Below are 17787 nucleotides of genomic sequence, written 5' to 3' on the forward strand. Positions count from 1 at the left end.
GATATAAATGATCTGTAACTATGTAAGATTAGGTATACAATGTGATGATTCAATACATACATATATTATGTGAAATGATTACTGTAATAAGGTTACATAACACCTTGATCACCTTGCAAAGTTACCGTTTGTGTCTGTGTGTGTTGAGAGCATTTAAGACTGACTTTCTTATCAATTTTCAACTACACAATATTAGATCTCCAGAATTTGTTTATCCAGAACTGAAAATGTGTACCCTTTGATCAACACTGCTCATTTCCCCCACTCTCTCAGCCCCTGGTAACCACCAATCTACTCTCTGTTTCTAAGAGTTTAGCTTTTTTAGATTCCACATATAAATGAAATAATATGGTGCTTGTCTCTCTCTGGCTTCAAAGAAGAAAAAAAATGTTCTCTCATGCATCTTTGTTCATCTCTTTCTCTATGATATTGCTCATGGCAATGCTATAGGGTAAAACTCTAACCCAGAGAGTTAGAGACAGTCAGTAAAGAGTGAGTTTTCCATACTAATCGGTGGACACTGGATTTTAGCAATCCAGTTTTAGCCCTTTGCAGGGTAAGTGCCGTCAACCCCTTCCTATGCTTTACTGCATCTCTAAATGATTCAGCCTGAATACAGAATTAACACTCAACCCGATGGCATGCTCTATTAGTCAGGGATCATGCATGCAAACCACAAAAGTTGGCGTTGGTTAATTTAGACAGTGCTGTGCTTAGTCGCTCAGTCGTGTCTGACTCATCGCGACCCCCATGGACTGCAACCTGCCAGGCTCCTCTGTCCATGGGGATTTTCCAGGCAAGAATACTGGAGTGGGTTGCCATGCCCTCCTCCAGGGGGATCTTCCCAACCCAGGGATTGAACCCAGGTCTCCGCATTGCAGGAGGATTCTTTACCATCTGAGTCACCAGGGATACAATTTAGACAGAGAAGCAACTTCTTGCAAATTATATTAGGAGAGGCTCATGAGCACTGCAAAGTAGGTGGAAACTTCAGAGCTGAAAGAAATGAAAGTTTGGTTCTTGACAAGTGTAGGTGAAGGTGACGTGATGGAAACCCACCAGGTCCTTCTATGTGGTGCGCTTTCTCTTTCTCAACTTTAGGGTCCTCTATTCTTTCTTCTCAGAGAAGGCAATGGCACCCCCGCTCCAGTACTCTTGCCTGGAAAATCCCATGGATGGAGGAGCCTGGTAGACTGCAGTCCATGGGGTCACTAGGAGTCGGACATGACGGAGCGACTTCACTTTCACTTTTCACTTTCATGCACTGGAGAAGGAAATGGCAATCTACTCCAGTGTTCTTGCCTGGAGAATCCCAGGGACGGGAGAGCCTGGTGGGCTGCCGTCTATGGTGTAGCACAGAGTCGGACATGACTGACGTGACTTAGTGGCAGCAGCATTCTTTCCTCTACATCCAGTTTCTCTTGAGTTTGAAAATTCAAATTCTCTGTGATGGAGGAATGTATCCGAAACGACATCCATCCACAGTGGCCACCTGGCTCTATTTGAATGCTTGAGCCATAGTCACTCCATGTTTATTTTTTTTAATAATTGTATTTATTAATTTTTGGATGTGCTGGGTCTTTGTTGCTGCACGCAGGCTTTCTCTAGTGGCTCCATGGGTTCCGGAGCACAGGCTCAGTAGTTGTGGCGCAGGGGCTTAGCTGCTCTGCAGCATGCGGAATCCTCCAAGACCAGGGGTCGAACCAGTGTCCCCTGCATTGGCAGGCAGATTCTTACCCACTGTGCCACCAGGGAAGTCCAAGCCTCATTCTTTTTTTTTATTTTAATATTTATTTATTTGGTCATGTTGGGTCTTAGTTGCAGCGTGCGGAATCTTTAGTTGCAACGTGTGGGACCTAGTTCTCTGACCAGGGATGGAACCCAGGCCCCCTGCACTGGGAGTGTGGAGTGTTAGCCACTGGACTGCCAGGGAAGTCTGAGCCTCATTCCAACACTTCATCTAATCAGCACCCATGTTTCTACCTTTGGTTTTGTCTCAATTATCACTTATTTTTTCTGTTTTAAAATAATTATTAAAGCAATGAATTTTAATACATTTTATTTTTTAGAGAAGTTTTAGGTGCACAGAAAAATTGAGCAGAAGATACAGAGATTTCTCATATAACCCACACCCCCTTACATGAACAGCCTCCCCATAATCAAAATTCCCCAACATTGGTTCTGATCTATGGACCCACATTGACACATCATTACCAACCAGAGTTCATACACTTTTTTAAAAGGACCCAGTTTTACACAATCAGCAAGTTAAAGTGCTGAGGCTAGAATATATGTACCAAAACCTTATGGTCCATAATCAAAATCTCAAATTTATTTACAGCCAATCACCTTCCATTCGTATCTCAGAATAAAATTCTTTTAATGAGAGTTTTACATGCTCCTTTCCCAATCAAAATTGTAACGTCTTTCCCATGAGAACTATTAAACGTCTTCATGCCCTCCCCTAAATAAATCTCACTATCAGTCACAGTATTTCCAAACCCTGTCCTTGTTATAATTCCGGGTCAGTGAACACCATGCTTTCCCAAACGAATCCCCGTCCTCGGTACATGCCCAGTAAATGAGGCGTCTGTACCAGAAGGGAAACACACATTTTGCAAAGTCTGCAGAGAAGAGAGAAGAATTCAAAATAAGAACTCTTTTTATTTTGTACCTTGTCTCTGCCATCACACACACACACACACACACACACACGTGTGTGCATGCACAGACGTTCCCACTCTCATCTGCTCTACTCTGTTCCACCATAAGCATATGCAAAACAGTATTGGTGAGGGATTGAGGTTCTGCTGAAAGGTTTATTTTCAAGGTAACATGATTGAAGCACTCAGATGCTTGGTGCAATGTGATTTTTCTGACCGTCAGAGAACAATGCATCCCTTACTTCACAATTTAATTGACTGCGAATTCCCTTTGCAGAACCCTCTTGTGATCTCACCCACCCCCAGCCCACTCCCCCCAGACCAATATCACCACCTTGAATTCCAAGTCAAGACTCTCACCTTCTTCAGAACAGTACTTCCAATATCCTTCATAAGTTTCATTCAAGGAACACCACTTGTGTTTTGCCTTGAACTGGACACAGTCATAGAAGATTCCATCTCTGTAGCGGAATGGAAAGAAACACTTGCCCTCTAGAGAAAACAAAGATTCAGGTCATCCCTTTCTGGGACTGTTCATTGAGAGGGTACATTACTTTCCTGCTGGGGGCTGGAAGGGGGTTTGTACTCAGAGTTCAGAATCAGGACCCAATTTTATTGAACATTTATTGAGTCACACAATATAGCGGAGCTGTGGGAACTCTCCTAATAAAGGTTTTTTGTTTGCTTGTTTGTTTTATACTTCTATATCCATCCCACTCTTTTCTATGGCATCAACAGTCTTGAAATTCTGCTCAGCATTTAACCCCAGTTCCAGAAATATACCTTAAGCTTAGAAACATAAATGTGGGCATCCATCTATTAAATGATTACCACCACCTCCTGCCATATCTCTTTTCTTCATCCTCTTTCACCATCGTACACCCTCATCCTCACACGCACACACAGGCACGAACACACACAGCTATTTATACTATTATATTTGTGGTTTATTTCCATACTTGATCATGTCAATACGAGGTATTTCTCACCCCCAGCACTATTTTTGTTTATAATATTCCTAATTACTACTGGACATTTTTTTTCTATATGAACTTTAAAATCAGGTATTTTTCTATTAGACTGGCAGAAATTAAAGAGTAGAAACAGGTAGTGCCAGTGAAATTTCAGAGTGGTTTCTCCATCTTGTTTTTGTTTTGTTTCTTGGCTGCACCATGTGGGATCTAAGCTCCCCGACCAGGGATCGAACCCCAGTCACCTGCACTGCAAGGCAGATTCTTAATCAATGGACCAGCAGGGAAGTCCCTATATTACACTTTATGAAAGGAGGAAAAAGACTATTTTTTTTTTAACCAGGAAAATATCCCACTGATTTCCCCATTTTTACAATTTTTTTTAAAAACATGCTTTTTAGCAGAAGTTTTCTGATCAACTTACCTTTGACTTCTGGGAGATGAGTTACAGTTTCTGCAAAATAAATTTGAAGTCGACAGTTACTTCATTATTCTCACATCTTCCATCCAAGAACACGGCATGATCGTCTACTTTTTCAGGAATGTGGTTTCTGTTCTTCAATATGATTATATCATTTGCTTTATATAAGTCCTGCATATTTCTTGCTGATGTAACCCCAAAACATTTTGTGACATTGATATAAAACAGAATGACTTCATTTTCTATCAGTGTCTAGTTGGTTCTTACCAGTATAGAGAAAAACTACTAATTAATGGATTAATATGTCTATCTGCAATTCAGTCATATAGCCTGATTCTCTTTCTAAAGCTAGTCATCTACTAGTCTTCCTAAGGACTTTAAGTATACAAGCATGAACTAATTTTGCCTGTTATGTTCTGTAGGCTTACAGATAAGTTCCTTTTGAAAATCGCACATATATGAGGACCACCTCCTTCCAATGATTTTCATCGGTTCTATTTACAATAGACACCTCAGTGGTTTCCTGGTTTTAGTTGGAATGACATTAGGATTAAGGATGTCCATTTCAGCATGGTTCATAACAGTAAAAGAAAAGGGAAAAGAATTCAAAAATATCAATCACTAAGGGAATTTTAAAACAAAATACAGCTTTATAATATCATACAGGCATCAGAAAAGATGAGCATATACATAGATATGGAAATATTTATACTTTGTTTTCAGATGACAAAGGGCATTTTCTGTTTTATTTCATTCTGTAAGATGCTATTTTTGCAAAAATGAAATCATGTTATAAAATTATATGTAATGAAGATATTTGATGATCTAAAACTATTATCAGCAAAGCATCCAGTAAAATTATGATTTCTCTCTTCTTTTTTTTCTTAGCTATTTTTAACATGGAATGTCCTTTATCTTATACACAAGCACATAAAAAAGCAATTTCATGAAAAATATGATTTCTTACCAGGAAAAGAAGTACAGTATTCAATTGCTTCACATTTTATTGCAAAATTTTAAAAGACTTTTCAACTCACCCATGGTTGGTAAATATGTATCTGAAAGACACAATTTTAAACAAATTTTCATTTCACTAGATTTAGCCTTTAAAATAACATAAAATAAATACTTTACCAAATTATTCTAGTAAAAATAATATTTTAAAGGTAAAAATTCAATGTTTATTTTCAGTGGTGTTATTGTGGGTGACTTCTAATTTTTCCTTTTGCTTTAACTGTACTTTCCAAATTTTGTGAGTGAATAAGGCACAAATTAAAGTTATTTTTGAAACAAAGACATTCAGCAGACAAAAGTAAAGGATTTCCTTTTTCCACCTTCCCTACAAAATAAATCACACAATAATAGGAAAAAATGTATTTTATCATTTCACATTATTTCTTGCTTTGTTTTATTCTATTTCTTTTCAGTACTGTCAGCAAAGTACAATTTGAAGCAACCATTTACTTAACCGTCTTAAAATGAGGTCCAATTAGTTTTAGCGTCTATTAAAAAAGGATCTTTTCAACAATTTCTCGGGTTTGTTGTGAGGATTAAATCAAAAACATATGTTTTGGGCTCTGCCCAGTAGAGAGCAGTTAGCGAGCACTTCGAATATGGTAGCAACTGTACTGCAATGATAAGGCTTTCTCTTATTACAACAATCCTGATTATTATCTACCATCAAGTGGAAACTTATTCAAGCTTGTGATGGGATGTGCTTAGTCGCTTCATTCGTGTCTAACTCTTTGCAACCTCATGGACTGCAGCAGGCCAGGCTTTCATGTCCATACATTCAGTATGCCACCCAACCATCTCATCCTCTGTCGTCCCCTTCTCCTCCTGCCTTCAGTCTTTCCCAGCATCAGGGTCTTTTCCAAAGAGTCAGTTCTTCGCATCAGGTGGCCAAAGTATTGGAGCTTCAGCCTCAGCATCAGTCCTTCAAATGAATATTCGGGGTTGATTTCCTTTAGGACTGACTGGTTTGATCTCCTTGCAGTCCAAGCGACTCTCAAGAGTCTTCTCCAACACCACAGTTCAAAAGCATCAATTCTTTGGCACTTAGCTTTCTTTATAGTCCAACTCTCACACCCACACATGACTACTGGAAAAACCATAGTTTGACTAGACGGACTTTGTCGGCAAAGTGATATCTCTGCTTTTTAATACGCTGTCTAGGTTGGTCATAGCTTTTCTTCCAAAGAGCAAGTGTCTTTTAATTTCACAGCTGCAGTCACCATCTGCAATCATTTTGGAGCCCAAGAAAATAAAGTCAGTCACTGTTTCCAACCACAGTGCCTCAGATTTTCTTCTATAAAATGAAGACCAAAACTTTACCTCCCCCAGGGGGCTGTTAAGGGGGTGGCAGAGGGTGAGATGGTTGGATGGCATTGTTGACTCCCTGGACATGAGTCTGAGGAAACTCCCGGAGATAGTGAAGGACAGGGGAGCCTGGTGGGCTCCAGCCCATGGGGTTGCAAAGAATGGGACATGACTGAGTGACTGAAAAACAAGGAACTGTTAGGAGGAACAGATTATTACGCATATAAAGTACTTAGAATAGTGCCTGAAACAAAGAACTTAATAGCTTGTAACTGCTATTGTTACCCAGAATGTTATAACTACTGAAATATTATCACCATCATCATCATCACCATCATTTCATCACAACTGTCATCATTAATAAGATTCAAGCCAGTGTACAAGACATTGGGTTGGCCAAAAGATTTCATTTCAGGTTTTTGCATAGTATCTTACGGGAAAACCCGAGCAGACTTTTGTGGCCAACCCAATACTGGTTTCACAGTATCACCTGTGCTATGTAAAAGTATAATGTGAGCCTCACTGCTTAATGCTAGAAATGTTTTCTTCCACTCACGCAGAAGGGAGAGCACTAGACAATTCAGAAATGCTTGCACAACACAAAGATTTTAAATATTTTTAAAAGGAAACCTGACCTAATCACAACAGCAAAGAATTACGCAGCATTCGTGGTAGGAATGTAAAATAGTACAGCCCCTAAGAAGTTTCTCAAAAGATTCAAAATAGAATTGCCATAGGATCCAGTAACCCCACATCTGGGTATTTATCTGAGAGAACCGAAGCCAGGATCTTGAAGAGATCTTCACTAGCATATTATATCATCACAGCACTATTTACAGTAGTCAAGAAGGCAATGGCACCCCACTCCAGTACTCTTGCCTGGAAAATCCCATGGACAGAGGAGCCTGGAAGGCTGCAGTCCATGGGGTCGCTGAGGGTCGGACACGACTGAGTGACTTCACTTTCACTTTTCACTTTCCTGCGTTGGAGAAGGAAATGGCAACCCACTCCAGAGTTCTTGCCTGGAGCATCCCAGGGACGGGGGAGACTGGTGGGCTTCCATCTATGGGGTCGCACAGAGTCGGACACGACTGAAGTGACTTAGCAGCAGCAAGACGCAAAAGCAACCTAAATGCCCATCGATGATGAATGGGTAAAGACATGGTTTATATACACAACAGAATATTTTTCAGCCTTAAAAGGAAGGAAATCCGGCCATGGGCAAAGATGTGGATGAACCTGGAGGGCATATTATGCCAAAAGAAATAAACTAGACCTAGGAGGAAAAACACTGCCTGATTCTACTTTATATGAAGCATCTAAACCAGTCAAACTCATTCTGTGAATGTTGTCACTAACGTTTACTTGCCAAGTTATGTTCGACCCTTTTATGACCCCGACGACTGTAGCCACCCACCCTGGAGAAGGAAATGGCACCCCACTCCAATATTCTTGCCTGGAAAATTCCATGGACAGAGGAGCTTGGTGGGCTACTGTCCGTGGGATTGCAAAGAGTCAGACACGACTAAGCGACTAACACTTTGCTGAAGTTTAACTATTAGTGTTAGCCCGTGGGCGGTCCAACCCCACAGGAGACAGAAATGGTAACAGGCAACAGATGACAATCCCAGAACCCTGGGTTCACATGGCATGTCAGGGTCTGCCTGCCTGGACTGTCCTTCCTGCAAGTGACCCCACTGTCATGGGATCCCTGAGTACTCCTCAAAGCTTGTTCTAGCGGAGAAATTATGCTTTGTACATGGCATATTTCTCACCCTGGAACAAGATCAATCAGATGAGCCTTCTGTGAAGTCTGGCCAGGTCAGTCACATGTCCAACTTCAGGAGAGACAGACAGAGGATTTAGGTTGTTGTTGGTGGTTAGTTCATGTCCAACTCTTTGCGACCCCATGGACTGTAGCCTGCCAGGCTCCTCTGTCTATGGGGTCCTTCAGGCAAGAATACTGGAGTGGGCAGCCATTCTCTTCTCCAGGGGATCTTCCCAACCCAGGGATTGAACCTGGGTCTCCTGCTTTGCAGGCAGATTCTTTAACATACAGGATCGAAAACCTACTATCTCATCGCTCCTAAGATGCTAAAATACTTGGCTTTTCATGTTCGAACATTTCCAATATCAGAATGCCCCCTTACACCTGCTGGCATCTTATTATCTGCAGATCAGGTTGCTATGGAGATGTGGTTATGCCTGCACTAAAGATGACGGTCTTCAAGAAGTCAGCGTCAAAACGAGTAGTACGGATGTCTGTGGCTCAAAAGAGAAATCCTCAGAGGCAAGAATAGGCTTTCTTAACTTCTGGGTTACAAGAGGAGAGAGAGGCAGTGAATAAGCAACAGTTTCAAAGATTCAAAGCAGATCACCACTACCTACTTGTTGAGACCGGCTCACTGCCCAGGACCAATGAGTTTTAATTGTTTTATGCATTGTTTCAAGAAATGCTGCCATCACTGAGATTCTGCACAGCCAAAAGATAATGTTATATGGAAAAATATGACTTTAATAATTCAAAAGGCCAGTTACAACAAGTAGAGAAATTTTAGGAATGGCTTAACTAGCTTCTCTTGTGTATAATTTCCTTCTCATGAATGTACAAAAGTGACATCTTGTAAAAAACCTATGTACAAGCAAAAGTGTTGTTTTTCTACAAGTGTGAAAAATCTAACTGAGAAGGCAGTAGTAATCATGGTTATACCAAGAGCATCTTTTCCTTTTTTAAAAACATTTTAATCAATCCTATGTTTGACTTGTCTTTCCATGCAAAGATGACCTGAAGAATACTTGAAAATAGTTTGTGCAAGATCATAGTTTTTTGCCACTCCATAAAAAAGTTATTTTGACAACTCTATGTAAGTCTGTTCAGACATGTAAGAAATGCACCCATAATGAAATCCCTTCTGTTATTGTCACAGTTGAAGGCAACATGATTTTGGTAAAAAGAATTAAATAGTCTTTCCAAAAATTAGTTCCATTTTTGAAAACCTCTCCATAAGGCATTTAAAATATATTAGCATGGGAATTCCCTGGTGGACCAGTAATTAGAACTCCATGTTTTCACTGCCAAGGGCCCAGGGAACTAAGATTTCACAAGCCTCACTGTGTAGCCAAACCCTCCAACCACCCCCCCTCCAAAAAAAAAAACAAGACCAAAGCACACAAACAAAATACATTAGCATGAAAGAAGACACATGGTCATCAAGGAACATGACTTCTGTCAACAAAATTTTCTAATTCTCGTTCCGGCTCTTTGTCGAATCATCTTATTAGGAAAAAAAAAACCACTAGGGTTTCCCTGGTGGTCCAGTGGTTAAGACTGCATGCCGATAATGCAGAGGTCATGGGTTCAATCCCTGGTCAGGGAGCTAAGATTCCACATGCCAAAAGGATTTTTTTTTAACATTAAAAAAAAAATAAGTTCATCAGTGGATTGTGTCTATTTTATTTTCAAAAAAAAACAAAAACAAAAACAAAAACCAGAGTATCTTTTTCTTTCTGAGGGAACATGAGATAAAGATGGACCTTACCCTTCCTGGCGCCTCTGATTTGATTACACATGGCAGGAGAGGTTTTCAAACATCCAGCCCCAGGTACTGTCACATCACTGCTCACCTCCATGTTGGAGACCCGCCGCACTGTGGAACCAGTAGATTGAAACCGACAGAAGCCCCACGGGCAGCGCCATGCCCCTCCTCCAAGGAGCAGCCCACCAGGAGTGGACCCTCGCGAGTTTATAGCCACACCGCCGGTCTCCTCCCTGTCCCCTCCCCTTCGACCCGCCTCCTCTTTCTCCTTCTTCTGTTTTCCCATCAACCCCAGTCCCCTCCTTCCCCCTTCCTCTTCTCACCTGCCTTCTCTGCCTTCACCTCCTCCTCTTTCTTCACCTTCCTCTTCTCTCTCTCTTGGCCCCAAAGCCAGACCTCCTCCTTTTTCATAGGAAGATACACACACAGACACACAAATAATAATAAGCTGGCACTCAATAAGACAAGGATTAGAAGTCACCACAAGGCATTTCCAGTTGTTTCCATGACAACAAGGATCACGGGAGCAGTCGGAGATTCATCCGAGTCTTGGACCTTACCAGTCTTTGCAAGCCAGGGCTGAAGAATCCCCTGCAGGATGCCAGAGAGGCTGCCTGGGGAAGCAGGTTTGCTTCAGGAATACAAACATCTCAGTGTACGCTCCGTGAACCTTCGGTGTGAACCACCGTTCTCTCGTGGCCCTTGATAATCTAGCTAATGAGTCACAGGTGACCTCGCAGTTCCGGGAACGAGCAATACACCGTTTATGGTCACTTACATCCCACAACTCTGAGAAGCACAGTTAATGGTCAGTTATGCAGCGAGCAGTACAAACTTGGACTCGGTTATGGTAATTGTTGCTTTCTCTTCTTCTTTAAAAAAAACAAACTACTGGCAGCGCTAGTGGTAAAGATGCAAAACACTCGGGTTTGATCCCTGGGTCGGAAAGCTCCCCATGACTAGGAAGCGGCAACCCACTCCAGTATTCTTGCCTGGAAAATTCCACGGAGAGAGGAGCCTGGCGCCTACAGTCCATGGGGTTGCAAAGCGTCGGACACAACTGAGTGTGTGTGTGTGTGTGTGTGTGCGCACACACACACGCACACACACACACACACACACACTTCCCTTCATTCTAGAAAATTCTCAGGCTCTAGGAGCTTCATTGTCCAGCTGAAACCTGTCCACTTCCTTGTAGCTCCAGGAACTCTTTCTCCTCTGTTCATTAATATTCTTGTCTATGATCCCAGCCCCCGCAAGACCCTATTAATATATCCATGATTGAATTTTATGAGCCTCATAGATATGCATGAGATCCCCTTGGGACATCATTAACCATGGGGTTATCCCACCCAAACTGCCCCTGATTGTAACCACTTACAGAGAACCCTCCTTGGGGGAACTGCAGTCTCATCCTACAGACGGGTTGGAGCCAAAACAATCGGGCCAGTCCCCAGATAATCCAGCGATTTTGGAAGCAAAACCTTAAAGAAGTCTTGGAAGACAGCTAGGGTGGAAAACGACTCTCTTAAAGGTAAACTTCAACCTAGAAACCCAGGAGGGTGTGAGAATCTGGACCTGGGGGCTCCCACAGCAAGGAAGGGAGGGGTCTAGAGCCACGCTGTCCACTGCGAGAAATATGATGTAAGCTATTTGTATCATGGTGGTCACACTGATAATAAGAAAAAGAAGAAACAGCGCCATTTAAAAAATAATATATCTTGTTGAACCATGATATCTAAAATATCACCTTAGCATGTCTTCAACATAATATTGATGAGATACTTTACTTTTTTTTCACCCTGCATCTTCAGAGTCCAGTATTTTATGCTTACAACCTGTGACGATTTGAACTAGCTGCGTTCCAAATGCTAACGGGCCACAAGTGGCCACCATATTGGACAACGCGGCTCTAGAGCTCTGGAAATGAAAAGCCAGAGAAAGTGGGGGTGGGAGCCTTGAGGGCGGGTCGGGAGTGGGTGAAATCCCAGTGTGTGAACAACGTCGGGCTATGGAAGGCTGCCTTCCTCCTGACTTTGGGGGAAAGAGACGGAAGAAAAGGAAACTAGCCCGGACAGATTGCCTGCTGAGTTCCTGCTAGTGGACGAACAGCTGCATGGTTCTGTGAAGCTTGGCATTCACGCCTCTAAGGTAAGTTCACTCTTTCTATTTGTTGAGGGAGGAAGCTGAGATTCAGAGAGATCTTCCCGAGGTCCTGTTCCCCTCTCTCCAAAGGCAGCCTGGATCCGTAATAGAAGAGGGGTGTGTGTGTCTGGGAGGGAGTCTTACGTGGAGGTTTTATTTGCTGCTGAGGAGCGGAAGGACTCGGCATTTTGAAGGTAGTCAGTACTCCAGTGGCTTTATGCCCATGAGCTCCCTGAATCCTCACAATAGCTGTCCTAGTTGGGTTATTATCTCCACTTGACAGACGAGAACGTTGAAAACTGGAAGTCAGAGAGGTGAAATGACCTTTCCAAGGCTACCCAGCAGACAAATGGAAGAGGTGGGCTCTGAGCCCTGATTGGTTGGGTGCCATTCTTTTCTCATTGCTCCACTGTGATATTTTTGGCTTAAGAAAACCAGAGAGTGGAGGCTGTAGGCTAGACTGTTCCCTGGCCTCCCACTCAGCACCTTAATACTACCTGGTGTGACTATTCTTGTTTTCTACCTTGGGTGATAGATACAGATGTCTCAGATCTGACTGTTGAAGTCAAAAATGGTGTACAGTTCCTTTTGGTAGTTGCCAAATAAACAATATAAATAGTAGGGTTGTGGAATGCTTATTAAATGAATAGATAAAAGGATGGATGAAGAAAAGATGGGGAGATGGAAGGATGGATAATGGACAGAAGAACTGAAGGATGCATGGATGGGAGAAAGGATGGGGAGATGGATGGAAGGATGGATGATGGATAGATGGACAGAAGGACCGAAGGACAGATGTATGGATGGATGAATAGATGAATGGAAATGGGTGAACAGAGATTAAGAACACAGACTATCATTAAGTAGGGGAAGCATTTGCTAGACAGTAACATTCTCTGATGGTGACTGCAGCCATGAAATTAAAAGACACTTACTCCTTGGAAGGAAAGTTATGACCAACCTAGACAACATATTCAAAAGCAGAGATATTACTTTGCCAACAAAGGTCCGTCTAGTCAAGGCTGTGGTTTTTCCAGTGGTCATGTATGGATGTGAGAGTTGGACTGTGAAGAAAGCTGAGTGCCAAAGAATTGATGCTTTTGAACTGTGGTGTTGGAGAAGACTCTTGAGAGTCCCTTGGACTGCAAGGAGATCCAACCAGTCCATCCTAAAGGAGATCAGTTCTGGGTGTTCATTGGAAGGACTGACGTTGAAACTGAAACTCCAATACCTTGGCCACCTCATGTGAAGGGTTGACTCATTGGAAAAGACCCTGATGCTGGGAGGGATTGGGGGCAGGAGGAGAAGGGGATGATAGAGGATGAGGTGGCTGGATGGCATCACCAACTCAATGCACATGAGTTTGGGTGAACTCCGGGAGTTGGTGATGGACAGGGAGGCCTGGTGTGCTGCGATTCATGGAGTCGCAAAGAGTCGGACACGACTGAGCAACTGAACTGAACTGAACATTCTCTGAAAACTTTGACAGACAATAACAAAAAGGAAAAGAGAGAGGAAAATCATAAAATATTCCCAAAGTAAGTTTGCTTAATTAACTAATTGTAGGAGGTCTTGCTTGCAGTCACTCTGCCAGAGGTCAGTGAAGCGTCCACACGGTCTCGTAATCGCTATGAAATGCTGGCTCTGAGGAAGACGCAGGCGTTGTGCTTTGCCCTATAGATGTTCCGTAAATTTGGTCCCTAGAGCTACTTTATAAAGTTAATCCACCCTTAAGCCAGCTATCCATGTAGATTTGAAATTTTGCCATTTTAAATTTGTAATTTTGTAGTTTTGCTTTTCTGCAAAGGCTCGTCTATGTTTTCTTTCCCAGTCTTAATTATTTGTGTGTCTTTGTATATATGCACATCCAACATGTATGTATTTGTATAAATGCATTTAAATATCTATCATGTGTCTGCCTGCAATGCAGGAGACACAGGAGATGCGAGTTTGATCCCTGAGTCAGGAAGGTCCCCTGGAGGAGGGCACGGCAACCGACTCCAGTATTCTTGCCTGGGAAGTCCTATGGACACAGGAGCCTGGTGGGCTGCAGTTCATGGGGCCACAGAGTCAGACATGACTGTGCGCACACAGTGAATGACACAGACTGTGTGTGTGAGCACGCACACAGCTATATGGTATATGCATACAGATACAACATGCACAATTTTTGTTTTTAATTAAGAAAACCATGTATGTGGTAGATGTACCATACACATCTAAGGTAACAATTTACATGGGAAAAGTCTCATGTGTCCCCTGGGTTGTTCATTTCCACTTCTCAGAGGTGACCAGTATTAACTGCTTTCTCACGTGTCCACTCAGGAGAATTTTCTGTGCAAGCCCGTGCAAAACACTATTGCAGTGTCTCGTGGAGAACCACAAGGCCCTCCGTGGCCGATGCTCTTTCCCTCCCTCGGCACTCAGTGTGGCCTGGCCGCGTGGACCTCCTTCTGCGCCCTAGGAGGGCCCTCTCTGCTGTCTTTGCTCTTACTGTCCCCTCACCTGGAATGCTTGTCCCCACGACTGTGTAGCTGACTCCAACCTCACCTTGGCTGTGCTCCGAGGGGACCTCCCTGATCGCCTAAAGCAGACACCTGTCAGGCACCATCTACCACAGCTCCCTGTTTATTGTCTCCATTGCACTTATTCTGAAATGATTTTGATGATTTTTTTTTAAATTGTGGTAAACTGCGGAGAAGACAATGGCACCCCGCTCCAGTACTTTTGCCTGGAAAATCCCATGGACGGAGGAGCCCGGTAGGCTGCAGTCCATGAAGTCGCTAGGAGTCGGACACGACTGAGCGACTTCACTTTGACTTTTCACTTTCATGCACTGGAGAAGGAAATGGCAATCTACTCCAGTGTTCTTGCCTGGAGAATCCCAGGAACGGGGGAGCCTGGTGGGCTACTGTCTATGGGGTCACACAGAGTCGGACACGACTGAAGCGACTTAGCAGCAGCAGCAGCAGCAGCACATGACCTATAACGAAACTTTTTTTTTGGATGCACCATATGGCTTGAGAGAATCTCAGTTCCCCCACCAGGGATCAAACCTAGCCCTGTGAGTAAAAGGGTGGAGTCCTAACCACTCCATGTGGACATCGGAGACTTCCCTACAATGGACCATTTTAAAATGGACCAGTCAGTGGCATTAAGTACATTCCCAATAATGTGCAACCACGACTCCCATCTCATCCTAGGACTGGTTTATCATCCCAGACGGAACCTCTATTCCTTTTTTCTCTCTCCCCATCCCAGTAAAATACTAGCCTTTTAAAAAAAGAATCTATGTATTTACAGTATGGGCTTTGCTGGGTCTGTACTGCTTTGCATGGACTTTCTCTAGTCCAGGTGAGAGGGGACTACTCTTTTGGGTGGTTCCTCTTGTTGCGGAGCACAGGCTCTAGGGCACATGGGCTTCAGTACCCGCGCTTCGAGAGCACAGGCTCCGTAGTAGCAGCACTTGGGCTTAGTTGCTCTGCGGTGTGTGGGATCTTCCTGGACCAGGGATCGACCCCGCGTCCCCTGCATTGGCAGGTGGATTCTCATCCACTGTGCCACCCGGGAAGTCTAAAATATCAGCCTTATATGAGTCAGAACTTCACTTGTCCACGTCACTGACAACCCCGTATAGAGGATGCATAGCAAATGTGTAACAAATGAGAAAATGAACATCTGAATGGATCAAAAAGTGGATACAGAAGTTTTTACATACACTTGGAATCACACTGTCCATTCTTGTCTAGAGCTTGCACTTTTCACTTAAGTGTTCTTATAGCAGAACATACACATCCAACTCATTCTATTGAAAAGTATCACGGGGTTAGTCCATGTGGACAAATCAGAATCCACTGTACCAGTTCTCCCGCGTTCACTATTCACCTTTTTTCCAGTCGTTGCTATTAGACAAAGTCCAGATGTTTTCAAACATTATGGTCTCCTGTAATTGACGCTTCTCCAGCAAGCTTAGTGAAATGTGACCCTTATTTGAGGAACGAGAGCCAGATTCACAAGAGAATTTGGAGGGATGGTAGGGCTGGGGAAGCTGACAATATTTGAAAGGTCGGAGGTGTGTTGGTTTGGCAGCTGATAAGGTCAAAAATAAGAGGGTGTTAGAGGAAGCAAGGTGTAGATTAAGAATAAACAGTTCAATGTGTGATTGAAATAGTAGCTTTGAAGTCAGACTTTGAGCTGCACAGAGAGAGTCATGATGGTTAGGGCGAGCACCTCTTTGCATCCTCATTTCTTACCCAACCTAAGGTGGTACTCCATTCTCAGACTTGTTTCCCTTCTGCTCAAAGCTGGGCAGTCAGTCTTTCTGGGCTCCAGGCAGAGTGGTTAGTAACAGTCACAAGTATGGTACCTTAAAGTTAAGAGAGTCTTAAAGTCCGAAGTTGCATTGAATCCTCTCGAGAAACTTGGCTCTGAGATAAGTAAGAAAACTGGTAATAAGCTTATCTCACAGTTGATAAGAAAGGTATCACTCCCTGACATTATATATGATTTGAGCTCTGGGCAATTTGGAAGAGTTAGGTTTGTGTCTTTGTGGCAGTACTTTTATTAGAAAAGAGTCCATTGGCCTTTTACAGGGTATTAATCCCTTTGTCACCTGCCATCGATGCCTTATGGGTTTTGGGAAAAACCTTTTCCTGATGCATGACAAGTGTCATTGGTACCCGCTTATTTATTTGTTTGTATTTAGTTTTGCTGCACTATTTAATTATTTTCCCAGCATTTTTTCCCTCCTTACGATTATAATATTCTTTAGTATTAAGCCAAGGCATTGATCATGTATCTGTCTCTATAATGAATTAATAAACTATTTTCCAAAGAGAAAAAAAAAAAGGAGAAACTTGCTTCTGTAGAAATTCATCCCGTTTGGTTTAATGATGAAGAGCATAGCCTCTTTGCATTGCCTGGTTTGAATTTTGTGTCTACCTTTATAGGCCATCACCGTATATTTCCATGTCTATTTTTCTATCACACATACTAATAATAGTTCCGGCCTCCTGGGGTTTTTAATCGAGTTTTTTACAATTAATTTATTTTTTTATTTATTTTTGGCTGCACTGGGTCTTTGCTGCTGCGCTCGGGCTTTCTCTAGTTGCAGCGAGCGGGGGGCTATGCTTCGTTGTGGTTCATGGGCTTCTCATTGCAGTGGCTTCTCTTGCTGTGGAGCACGGGCCCTAGAGCTCGGGGCTCAGTAGCTGTGGTGCACCAGCCTAGTTACCCAAGGGGTGTGGGATCTTCCTGGCCCAGGGATCGAACCTGTATCCCCTACATTGGCAGGCAGATTCTTAACCACTGGACCACCAGGGAAGTCCCACCTCATAGGGTTTTGTAATAATTAAACGCTAATTAAACAAAGCACCCAAAGTTACGCTTTGCACACAAGTGCCCAACACATGTTGACCTCTGTTATTTATTGAGCTCCCATCATGTAACAAGAATTCTGCTTAGGTGGTCTCATCTCATTCTGAAAACAATCCAATGGGGTAGATTTCAGTAGTCCCATATATAGACCAAGACCCTGAATGTCAGTGACTACCCATATCACGCCCAAGATCCCCTGGATAAGCTGGAATTCACTTCTGGACCATCCTTTGTCAAAGCCACAATGATAAATAAATTTAGCGGTTGTTAAAACAGGTATTATGAGAGGTGAAATTCTCAGAGTCACAAAGCCAGCTTACGAGAAGGACTAGGGTTGGAAATTATCTTTCCTGGAC

General features: G+C 42.9%; 1 protein-coding gene across 1 annotated transcript; it reads right to left on the reverse strand.

Annotated features, from left to right (window-relative positions):
- Window positions 2482-10071, reverse strand: BSPH1 (binder of sperm protein homolog 1). The gene is made up of 4 exons (XM_013971381.1): window positions 9999-10071; window positions 4059-4088; window positions 3024-3155; window positions 2482-2624 (listed from the first exon to the last, which is right to left on the reverse strand). Exons 1-4 carry the CDS (start codon window positions 10069-10071, stop codon window positions 2482-2484), a joined length of 378 nt encoding a protein of 125 aa, XP_013826835.1.

The sequence above is a fragment of the Capra hircus genome, chromosome 18 (genome assembly GCF_001704415.2).
Source record: "Capra hircus breed San Clemente chromosome 18, ASM170441v1, whole genome shotgun sequence".
In the NCBI taxonomy this organism is placed as follows: domain Eukaryota; kingdom Metazoa; phylum Chordata; class Mammalia; order Artiodactyla; family Bovidae; genus Capra; species Capra hircus.